Source organism: Crinia signifera, chromosome 7 (assembly GCF_055691185.1).
Source record: "Crinia signifera chromosome 7, ASM5569118v1, whole genome shotgun sequence".
NCBI lineage: Eukaryota > Metazoa > Chordata > Amphibia > Anura > Myobatrachidae > Crinia > Crinia signifera.
In genome coordinates, this window is record NC_139223.1 from 31,923,741 (window position 1) to 31,936,637 (window position 12,897).

The window sequence follows — 12,897 nt, forward strand, 5'->3', positions numbered from 1 at the left end:
AACACCTGCAGGTTTTCTGTACGTGCCTGGTGGTGCACGGTACGGAAGGTGACAGGGGGGGGCGGGGGGGCACGCATTTCGCACAGCTGGGTTAGTACATTATCAGTAACAATGATTTTCCCATTATACTGTTTGCATATAGATGAGAAGTGATCCTCCTGGGACAACATTCACCCCCCCCCCCCGTCCTCCTTTCAGCATTGTCACAACAATCCCACATTATAAATGGTCCCTCTTTTAGCGTCTCCCGCACATCTGATAGAAGAGGACACACCTGGCAATGTGAAATAAATGCTGCACATGTGCAATGATCAGCAATAATGGACCTTATTCAGCTCCGTTCATTCCCCGTGTTCTCAGGCGAGCGATGGTGAGCATCTGCGCATGCGCCTAAACTGTTACGCACATGCGCAGCCGCTTGGTGCGACCGGACGCGGCGAACTGCTTGTTCGCCATCCCGTTCGCACCTAGCAATTGCGGGCGGAGAGCGGCATGCGGCTGCGCCCATGTGAACGCCAGAGAGGTGTCTTACATCTGCGTAAACTGGAGAAATCATTCGATGGTCGGCAACCATCGAATAATTTCCTCCCCGCACGCAAGCTGCAAATAGATGTTTATGCAAAACATCCATTCGCTTGCCTGCGGGGAGATTCGTTGTGCGTGTCAACCAGAATAAGGCCCTATGTACTGGTCTAGATCTCTTACATATTTGTCGAAAGATAGACAGAATTTGATTGGTTGCTATGGGCAACGTCACCACTGAAGCTTTAGTAAATTTACCCCTATGAATCTGATGCAGAAGTGGCTCCGTCATTTGCCACAGCCGCACCGGAGTCTTATGCTAATGCCGTGGATGATTATCTGCATCAGTGAACACCTTGTATCAGCTGTAAATGGAAGGAACGACCGCTGGTACAGGCCCAGGAATCCCCGCACCTAGGGCCAGATGTATCAAGCTTCAAAAAGTGATAAAATGAAGAGTGATAAACAGCCAGCCAATCAGCTCCTGTCTGTTATTTTTCAAACCCAGCCTGTGACATGGCAGGTGGGAGCTGAATGGCTGGCTGTTTATCACTCTCCATTTTTTCACTTTTGAAGCTTGATACATCTGGCCCCTAATCCTTACAAGAGGAGAGGTCGCAGCTGAGCGTGGGGGTTACTGCGATGGTTCCCAGTATCATCTCCACCGATCTCTCTGTAAGAGCATTAAAAGCTTTAGTACGGAGTAAGACAGGGCGGGACGCTGTACTAATAGCCATGGAGCTTAGATCTTAATAGCTTGTTCTACTTGGCTGGAGGCAAGACCATGGAGGTACAGTAATCTAATTGCTTTTCAGGTATAGCCGGCAGTCCGAAGAATAGTGGAAACTCAGAAGCAATGTCCTGTAGGGACGAAATACTTCATTACAAGTAATCAAAATGGAAGATGTTAATAATTGGATTAGACGTCATAGTATTAAAATAAGTCCTAAGTGCCAAAAAGCGCGGACACGTGCGCACATGTACGCCGCTGATAATCACTCACATATTCATAGTAACAATGAAGGCTTGGGTATCAATGTATTTCTTTTTTGCAAACTTACTCCAGCACCTTAGGGCTGGTGTTAACACTAGAGTTGTGCGCCAGGATGCAGCACTGGCTCAACCCGGGTTAGCCGTTCACACTGCCCAGCAACTTGGATCCGATTCGGGAATAATGACATTCCTGGTCCGATTGCCGGGTTGCTGGACCCGGGATATTTGACATGGCCCTTTTACACCGCACGCCGAACTGGGTCGACCCGGGATCAACCTGGGTTATTTGTGCGGTGTGCAAGGGGTATGCGGGGCAACATTGTATGAAAAACATGGTAGCCTTTCAGGCCTGATCCCATGGCGGCGAATTCGCAGTCCGTGCATTTATAGACTGCACATGCATACAGATCATAGCGCCCATGCGCAAGGACATCCTGCGATACAATCCTGCTAATTTTTTTATCACTGGCCGCCGGCAGTGTAACGGACAGGAAGCCGGTGTTTGGGGGTGATTACCGGGCCTTTTTCTGGGAGTGTCAGGGAAAATGCAGGCGTGCCCAGGCGTCTGAGAGGAAGTCATGTGATGTCAGCTCTGCCCCCGATCAGCCTGTTTCTATTGCAGCCACGAGTAAGTCCTGGGCTACACACATACTGCACACACTAGTGGTTGACCTTTTAAATGTCTGACCCATTCACGATAAATTTATAGGTGTGTACTCATACTCCGGGGATGTTCATGAGAACAACTCCCTAATATAAACCGCCCTTAATAATTCATAGAAATGCTGGTGCGGCAAACAGAAGACTGCAAAAGTAAAGAACAACTTATATGAACCGCCCCAATGACTGCATAACAGAATAAGAGGCGCAGAATAGAAAATAAATTGTTTTCTTGTAGCATGACACTGTTTGTCCCTATGCACCAACACAATGTAGATCCGGCAAAACAGATTTCATGCGCCTGGTGGCCGCAGGGGAAGACGATAAACGGGAACGCAGAAGCTTTTTTTTTTTTACCCAGGGCTGTATGAGCGAGCATCACTTCGGGTGACAGCTACCCCTTATCTGTGATTTATTGCTGTCCCCAAGACGATCATTCTGGGAACTGTCTATTGGTACAGCCATAGACCTATTGTCTAATGCAAAGAAAGAAAGGCAGATTACAGGAAATGTAACAGCATATAAGAAACACATCACTGCGGACAACTTATCCAGACTGTACCCTGCAAACAATGGGGTAGATGTATTAAGCCTTAACAAGAGATAAATGCAAGGGTGATAAGGAGAGATAAACGTCCAGCCAATCAGCTCCTTACTGACTTTTTTCTAACACAGGCTGTAACATGGCAGTTAGCAGGTGATTGGCTGGACGTTTATCTCTCTTTATCACCCTTATATTTATCCCTTGTTAAGGCTTAAGGCATCTGCCCCACTGTACCTTATGTAAGCAATGGGAAGGGTGTCCTACAAAACAAGGGAACGCAGAGCAGCAATGGCTTCTGACAGCAACACTTAAATGCTGATTTAAAAACGTTGTATAATATTCGGCGTCTCCACAATACATGTTGCTCTGACACGATGATTGTGCATAAGTGCTATTTGTCCCAATTTTGTGGAAGCGTTAAAAGGCAGAAAGTGGAGCGCGACAGGCGATGCGCATTGCACAACGCACTGCTAAGGCAAATCTGTAGTAATTAGTATATTAATATTTGAAAGCCTCCCAGATGCAAAATGCTGCATTATGAAAGACCTGACATCTGTGGGTCCTTGAGAGGAAACACAGCCTAGTCTTATATACTTAGTTCCCAGCCCCCACATCTGTACACACATGGAGCAGTGTTACAATGGAGCATGGTTAGAAGCTCTGCAATAGCAGGGGAGGAGGAAGTATAACATACCCTCCAACATTTTGGGATAAAAAATCAGTACAGATGTGAAAAGGGGGCGTGGTCATGGGAAAAGGGGTGTATCCCAGCAGAACTGATAAAGTTCTGCTGGGATACAGTTGAACGGACTCTCTCATTGGCATAAGCTAGCAAATCAGGCTTCCAAGACTGCCCTTACTACAGCCACCGTCCGCGTGACTCTGTCTGCACACCACGGGATTCTGGGATTGCAGCCCCCACTGCCTGCAGAGGGTCAGAGACAAGGGACCAGGCGTAGCGGCCACAGTGCACTAATGCCAGTCCTGAGAACACTACAAGTAATAGACACACAGAAGATTTCATCTCAGCCTTACAATCCATACTTCACACAGCCCCATTAATTCTGCTGCTACCCAAGGCCATTCCTTTCTTCCCGGCTCTGTAGAATACTGAGGAAAGTTTTTCACAAAATACGAAAAGAGACAGAATGAAATCTTTATTCCCATAGACGGATACATTTCCATAAATAATAGAGGCTTCCCTAATTAGCCATAACTCAAGGGACGTGATTTAACCCTTAGTCTGCTGAGGACATCGCTGATAGGCCCGTGCACTGCTGCAGCCAGGTAACAATGGGCTTTGTGGCCCAGAGCACTTTCCTGCTCAGTTCACTCAGCAATTACAGGGTTCCTGCACCCCAGGAGACACGGCCCAATATCACTGTGAGATCTCCCAGCCTGCATGGGGGTCCATCACTGACAATGGCAATCCTGGTGTAACAGACATTTATACACAAATAAATATGTTTGGGTTGTGGGAGGAAATAGGAGTACCCGGAGGAAACCCACGCAAGCACAGGGAGAATATACAAACTCCGCACAGTTAGAGCCATGGTGGGAATCGAACCCATGACCTCAGTGCTGTGAGGCAGTTATGCTAACCATTACACCATCCGATTGCCATCACCTGTGGGGAGCTAGGTGATTAATAATACCCCTTTTACACCAAAAACCCAGGTCGGACCCTGGTCTTTGAATGCTGGAGTATCCAGGGTCTGACCCTGCTTTATACCCCATTTACACAGCACTTTGACCTGGGTCTGCACCATTTACACTGAACCTGGGTCAGCCCTGCCTTAAATAATATATATATATATATATATATATATATATATATATAATATATATATATGTATATATATATAATATTTATATATATATATATTTATAGAAATATATAATATATATAATATTTAAGGCAGGGCTGACCCAGGTTCAGTGTTTTTTAGGGGGTAGATGGGGAGTGCTGTCCCCGAGTGTTGGGAGGAGGGGGGTCCCTGCAGCTGCTGAGGGGAGGGGGGTACCTGTCAGCCTGAGGTCGGAGCTCACTCAGCGGAGGAGATGATGTGCGCCGCTGCTGTACCACTCCCCGCAGCCGCGAAGTTCCTGCGGCGAATGTACAGTCAGTGGCGGGGGTCCCTCTGGCGCATGGGAACTAGTACTAGTTCCTATGCGCTGGAGGGACCGCTGACACTGACTGTCCATTCGCCGCAGGGACCGGCTGCCGGGGGATGGTACAGCAGCGGCGCACATCATCCCCTCGGTTGAGCTCCGACCGCAGGCTGACAGGACAGGTACCCCCCCTCCCCTCAGCAGCCGCAGGGACCCCCCCCTCCTCCCGCAGCAGCTGGGCACATCTTCCCCAGCGCTGCACGCTGTGGACCCGCTGCGGGTGCCTGCACCCGCAGCGGGACCATTTACACCGCCATTTACACGGGTCCTATCCGGGTTCTACCCAGGTCAGGACCTGGGTAGAGGACCCGTGTAAATCGACACGGATATACCCCATTTACACCGCCGATGATCCGGGTCTGACCCGCAGCTGACCCGGATTTTTCGGCGGTGTAAAAGGTATATAAGAAAGATGTGTCACCACAGGTGATGGCAATCATACATTACCAGGGAAGTCCAGGAACAGAGCATTGTGTCCCTCATGGAGAGAGTCAGGTAGGCAAGAATGTATATATCTATCCTTTCTAATCTTATTAGCTGGTGACATATCATCAACCCCAGGCCACAACCACCTGTCCCACCCAGATTTTACTGGTTCCAAGCTGTAACAAAATACAGCTAACCTCATAAATATCACATGTCTCCCACCACACACCAAGCAACTTAAATGTGCCCTATTGAATGCACGCTCTGTTTGCAATAAATTAACATCCATCCACGACCTCTTCATCTCTCACAACTTCAATCTGATGGCCATCTCACACCACCAGGCCTGGTAACTGTAAAGGAGATGGAGTTGGTATAGTCCTGTCCCAATCCTTCACATACTCAGTTCTACCACCAGTTCATTCACTCACATTTACATCATTTGAAGCACACTCTATTAGGATTTGTTCCCCTTTCTCTCTGCGTGTTGCTGCCATCTATCACCTGGGCTTCCCAAATCTAAATTTCTGGAAGATTTCTCTGCCTGGCTCCCCCACGTCATATCCTCTGACATCTCCACCATCATCCTGGGTGACTTCAATATTGCTATTGACAGTCCACAATCTCTGCAGGCTTCCTAGCTCCTCTCTCTAACCTCCTCTCTCGGCCTCTCCCAGTGGTCCGATGCCTCTACTCATGAGAAAGGCCACTGCCTTGACCTTGTTTTCACCAGGCTGTGCTCAGTCTCTGATTTTACTGATTTTACTCACTATTTATTCTTCTAGCTCAGTGGTTCCCAACCCTGGTCCTCAAGTACCCCCAACAGTGCACGTTTTCCAGGTCACCCGGCAGCTGCACTCATTATTCAGGCACATTTGAAAAGATAAAGCTAATTATAACACTTGTGAGTCTGTGTGGAGATCTGCAAAACATGCACTGTTGGGGGTACTTGAGGACCAGGGTTGGGAACCACTGTTCTAGATCTTACTGCTGCATTTGACACTGTTGATCAGACTTTTCTCCTACAAACACTACACTCCCTAGGTCCTAACGATACAGCCCTTTCCTGGTTCACATCTTACCTATCTGATCGCTCTTTCAGTGTTCGCTTCTCTGACTCTACTTCCTCTTCACTACCTCTGTCAGTCGGAGTTCCGTAAGGCTCAGTCTTAGGTCCTCTGCTTTTCTAAATCTATACCTCCTCGCTTGGCAAACTAATCAGCTCTTTCGGTTTTCAGTACCACTTGTATGCGGACAATACTCAAATCTATCAGCCCCAGAGTTTTCACCAGTGGTTTTGGGCCGAGTCTCTGAATATCTCTCTGCCATCTCATCTTGGGTGTCTATCTCACTACCTCAAACTCAATATTTCCAAAACAGAATAAATTATATTCCCACCAGCCAAGAACCATTACCATCCTGAAATCTCCATAACTGTTGACAATCTACCCTTCTCCACAAGCTCGTTGCTTAGGGGTCATCCTTGACTCTGTCCTTTGTTCCCCACATTCAATCTGTCTCCAAATCATGTTATATGCATCTAAAAAACATATCCAAAATACGACCTTATCTTACACAAGACACTACAAAATCTCTTATCCATGCACTCATTATATCCCGCATTGATTATTGCAATAATCTCCTAACTGGTCTTCCCAAGAACAGACTCTCACCACTACAATCCACTCTAAATGCTGCTGCTAGGCTGATGGTCCTAGCAAGACGCTCAGCATCTGCTGATCCGCTCTGCCAGTCCCTCCATTGGTTGCCTGTATCTTACCGTAGTCAATATAAAATACTTCTACTCACATATAAAGCTATTAACCACACTGCACCAGCATATATCTCTTTACTTATCACAAAATATCTCCCATCCCGACCACTACACTCTGCACAAGATTTGCGTCTATCTTCTGCACAGATCACTAGCTCCCATTCACCATTACAGGACTTTCATCGGGCTGCTCCCACCCTATGGAATGCCCTTCCACAGAGTACCCCAGGGATCTGTACTTGGACCAGTGCTTTTTAATATCTTTATTGGTGATATTGCAAATGGAATTGAGGGTAAAATGTGCCTTTTTGCAGATGACACAAAGGTATGCAACAGAGTAGACACACCAGGAGGGGTAAAACAAATGATTGATGATCTAGGTAGATTAGAAGAATGGTCAAGAGCATGGTAACTACAGTTTAATGCCCAAAAATGCAAAATCATGCACTTGGGTCTCAAAAATCCAAAGACTAAATATAGTATAAATGGCACTATAATGGAAACTACTGAAGAAGAGGAAGAGAGGGATCTAGGTGTCACTATTTCAGGGGACTTAGAGGCAGGTAGACAATGTAACAAAGCAATCAAGAAGGAAAGTCAGATGCTTGGTTGCATAAAGAGAGGTATCAGCAGTAGAAAGAAAGAAGTAATAATGCCACTGTATAGGTCATTGGTACGACCTCATCTAGAGTACTGTGTTCAGTTCTGGAGGTCATATCTCCAGAAGGATATAAATACATTACAGACTATAAAAAGAAGGGCAACTAAAATGGTGCATGGCCTACATCACAAAACGTACCAGGAAAGACTAAAATATCTTAATATGATGTGGAAAACGAAATTGCACCTCTACGCCATTAAGGTATTACGACCGCCCTCTACGCAATTCCAGTATGCCATTTGCGTCTTAGTAGCTTAAACGTAACTACCAAGGTCGGACGTGAAACATTAATGGTTAATTCTTAATGATATGTCCCCTCTTGTTTCTTTATGTTTGTGTGAAACCCCTGAGTAAATCCAGACTTAGCTTTGATTTAACTTGTTACAATTGCTGTCAACAGTCGCAAGGTCAGTATAGTGAACTATCACTATACATTACCTTAGAGATATCTAGCCTGTGTTATCTCTTGATTCAATATGTGAAGACACCAAATAAAGGAACAATGAACTATAATTCCAGTAGAAACTAGTTTTCCCTTATGCTCAAGACAAAGGACCGCATGGCTCGGACGATACTCTCATGAACAGGAAGACGTCCCCGTGAAGTTGAGAGCCAATGAAGAGATGTCTAGTCCCCTTTCCTTTATCCAATGACCATCCAGTGTGACCCCACACCCCCTTGCTTTAAAAGACTAAACCCAGGATCGCTGCAGTCAGATGTGATCTAATCAGAACACATTCCCAGGATCTTGGGGGGGATTCTTATCCGATTGTGGTCTCTGCTTCCTTTGACGGTAATTGTTATTCCTTATAGTTGTATTTGTTATATGTTAGCCGTACCTGCATTTGCACTCTTTGTAATAATGTTTCCTTTTCATGTATAAGCTGTACTGCATAAGCCTATAGTTTATATTGTTTTATTATCTTGTAATCGCCTGTGTCCACTTTGGACTTCAATATATATGACACGGGATCGGATCCGTGATCTTCATATAACCAGTGTCTACATGTATTATTTCTTTATAACTATTAGCGGCGTCTCATTCGCAGCACCAGCCTTAATCGTGATCGATTTGTATGTCGACTGATATAATCAGTAAATTAATGGTTTAGAAGGTAACGAATACAGCGTAACTACTACATTATCCACTAGTTTATTAAACGGTTTTAATAATGTAAAGTTTAGAGCAGAGAAGGGAAAGGAGGGACATGATAGAAACTTTCAAATATATCAAGGGCTTTAACAAGGTACAGGTAGGAGACCTTCTGCACAGGAAGAGGAGCATCAGAACACGAGGACATGCACTGACACTAGAGGGAGGAAGATTCAGGGGAAAGTTGAGGTAAAATTACTTCACAGAAAGAGTAGTAGATAAGTGGAATATCCTCCCATCAGAGGTGGTAGAGGCAAATACAGTAGAACAATTTAAACATGCTTGGGATAAGCATATTGATTTCCTAACAAAAAAAAATAAGGATCAAATATGGTTTGAGGTAACATGTTTAAAAAAGGTTCAGACTAGATGGGCCAAGTGGTTCTTATCTGTCGTCAAATTCTATGTTTCTATGTAAGACTCTCCACTAGCCTCCAAACTTTCAAGTGTTCCCTGAAAACTCACCTCTTCAGGCAAGCCTATCATATATAAGTACCACACACATAACCCTCTGAGGCACTTATGTATTATATAGCTTCCCTTCTGGATCTACAAGCTATGCTATTACTGGTGCCTGTCCTTGTGTTTCCCTCCTATGTCCCTATAGATTGTAAGCTTGCAGCAGGGCCCTCCTACCGCCATGTCTGTCTGTCATTACCCAGTTTGGCTATTACTGTCTACTATTGTAAAGTGCAACGGTATCTGCTGCGCTATATAAGGAACTGTATATAAATAAAATAGATAAGTGTATGGGTGTACAGGGTGGGGGTATATAATACGTGGTATCACACTGCCTTCTCTGTAAGCACTGACCTGTGTATAACAACACAAGCCTCAGGGTGAGCTGGTATTTGTGTATTACACCGTGTCTGTGCCACCTTAGGTGCTTAAAAGGGGTTACAGGGATCATGTCAACCAGTGCTGAGTCTGCCTTGTGCTTATTTTTACCATCTCATTATTATATTTTGGGGGAGAACAGCGGCGCGCTTTGCTCTGCTGAACACCCCGAGGCAGAGCAGGCTCCTGTCAGCCGCAGATATCAGCAATTAAGTGCTCTAAATAAAGACTATTATTCACACGCGGCTCTCCCTGCAGTGCCTTCTCCCCGGAGCCAGGGAACGCAGAGCCTCGCTGGCAGGGAGTCCCACACGTTCAGCTCTGCAAACTAACAGCCCCTTTCTAGCACCAGGCCCTGCTGCCATAATCATTTATTGTTATAATGCATTAGCTAGAACCGGCGGCCTGTGCCAGTGACAATACTGTAACCTAGCGCGCAGTTTATCACAAGGAAAGGAAAAATATGTAAGGAGAATAAACAGCCAAGGAAATAACTGAAGAAGAACTTTTATAACTATATATAATATATATATATATATATATATATATATATATATATATATATATATATATATATATATATAGTCCAAGGGAACTGGCACTCCCGGGCTTAGGTATAGCCTGATGTAGCCTGCCCCGGTGCCTACAGTTAGGAACCTTGCAGTCCCAGTATACAACAATAGGAAAGAGGGCACTCGGGGACTCCAATGTGGTGAAAACAGTGGACTGATTTATTGAACAGTCATAAGAGTCGTCAACGTTTCGGGGTCGCCCCCGTCGTCAGGACAATAACAGTGACGACGGGGGCGACCCCGAAACGTTGACGACTCTTATGACTGTTCAATAAATCAGTCCACTGTTTTCACCGCATTGGAGTCCCCGAGTGCCCTCTTTCCTATTGTTATATATATTTATATATATATATATATATATATATATATATATATATATATATATATATATATATATATATATATATATATATATATGGGGTTATTCTGATTCAATCAGAAAGGCACAATCACTCTCAAATGGACAAAACCATGTGCACTGCAGGTGGGGCAGATGTAACAGATACAGAGAGAGTTACATTTGGGTGTTTTATTGTTTCTGTGCAGGGTAAATACTGGCTGCTTTATTTTTACGCTGCAATATAGATATCAGTTTGAAGTACACCCTAACCCAAATCTAACCCTATCTGCACATGTTACATCTGCCCCACCTGAAGTGCAGCATGGTTTTGTCCATCAGAGAGTGAATGTGCCTTTCCGAGTGAATCAGAATAATCTCCATAGTGTGTGTGTGTGTGTGTGTGTGTGTATGTGTGCACGTGTGTGTGTATATATATATATATATATATATATATAGGCCTGATGAAAATATCCAAGCCATATTGAAAAGTTAAAACCTTCATAACTTCTGCTTTATTATGTTGGAGTGCCGTGCTCTTGTTTCTCTCTCTCTCTCTCTCTTTCTCTCTCTCCCCCCGCAGCACGACCCCTGCAGCTCGATTCCCCCCTCCCCAACCCCCTGTAGCTTCTATCCTCCTTACAAGCCTCCGCAGCGCATCTCAGGCTCACCTCTGCAGCACGGCGCCGCCCCTCCCCCCCCCTCCCCCCCCCCCTCGCAGCGTGATTCTCCCCTTCCGCAGTCCAATACCCTCCCAACTCCCCTCTAAGCCCTCCTGCTGCCCTCCTACAGATTATTTTACAGTTAAAACTCATAAACTCCTACCTTTCCCCTGGCACCCGACATTTCCTGATTAAAACAGGTTCCGGACCATCGGTTGCCGGAAAATCGGGGTTGTACCTGTATGCTGGGGCTGAAGATGGTACTAACCCCCCAAAACGTTCCCCATGTAACTTAATACAATTTATTCTGTGTATACCATCTCCTGAGTGCCGTTTTTCCCTTCTGGGGATTGGACTGTTATATTTCTATTTATATATATATATATATATATATATATATACACACACACAGCTACTCATCTCTGAGGTGAAGTACCGGCAGAGGCCACTAGAGTCCACTCGACAGACCAAACTACTCCTTAACAGAAAGTGAAAGCAAAATGATCTGTTTCAAACATGCTGGATATAGAGAGAAGCTGTAAAGACAGAGATTAAGGGATGGCCATCGATAGTCATAAAATATGTGATGGATAACCATCGATAGTTTTAGCTATCGATGGTTATCCATTATCATTGACTGAAACTCCAAAAACTCAAAATGTGGGGGCGGGGCTTCCGGGTGTCGGTGGGCGGAGCTATGCTCCGTGTTCCGACACATTGAAAAAAACACATTGGTTCTCTTTTGCCATTGATATAGAGAAACCATCAAATCATCGATGGTCGATGGCCATCCCTACATAGATTGGGGGTAGGAACCCTCCTCAAAAGTATCTGCTGTGCAGTGCGGACTGGCTGACCACACAAGTAGCCCCTATCCCTGCAGGTGCTTGCTTATATATAACACCAATGGATTGCACATTGCAGTGCGATCCTGGGAAGTAAGATCCCACACAGATCGCATTGAATATGTGATCCTTAATAAATGGATCCCTAAGTATCCTGTGCAGGATGTAAAGTCACTGGTATGATCTTCAGGGGTTGAGTCAGTGTGGGGACTGTATCAGACTCTGAAGACGGCATTCAGCTAATGCTCGCAGATATATACAGTACACTGTCTCTGGGGGGGAGGGGGGGCAAGTCATTCTGCTTTTTACACAGTGCACAGAGCGTAACCAAGTGTTTATTTTTCACAAAACCTGACAGGTCTTCTTTATACACCAATCAGCCTTACCTGGATATTATCAAATGAGCTCTTATTTGTGACATCATACAGCAGAAGCAGGGCTGCGGAGAGACAAGATAAACGGATCACACAAGTGTTAGCTCTGTGTATCTAATCACATTTACTCCTCTCATTAGCCAGTGCTGGAAATAAAATACATCTTTCTCTAGATCTGTACAGTTCTTATATTTATTCTCGTTGGCTACAGGTCTCCTTCCGGATAAGGAAAGGTGTATTAATTAACATTACCCAGAAACACCCTTACAGACCTCAGCGTGCCAAGCTCAGACCCTGGTTGAGGATACATTCAAACGACACCTGACCTGGGTTTTTCCATGGTTCTCGCTGTGATGTGGAAGGGG

The 12,897-nt window shown here is 45.2% G+C and overlaps 1 protein-coding gene across 2 annotated transcripts in view; it reads right to left on the reverse strand.

The window, feature by feature from the left end:
* Nucleotides 1-12,897, reverse strand: part of RAB26 (RAB26, member RAS oncogene family) — a 177,451-nt gene that overhangs the window by 28,510 nt on the left and 136,044 nt on the right. For both annotated transcript variants that reach the window (XM_083152761.1, XM_083152762.1), the window contains one exon: nucleotides 12,545-12,597. In XM_083152761.1, coding sequence (XP_083008887.1) covers nucleotides 12,545-12,597 — 53 coding nt within the window. The remainder of the gene's footprint in view (nucleotides 1-12,544; nucleotides 12,598-12,897) is intronic.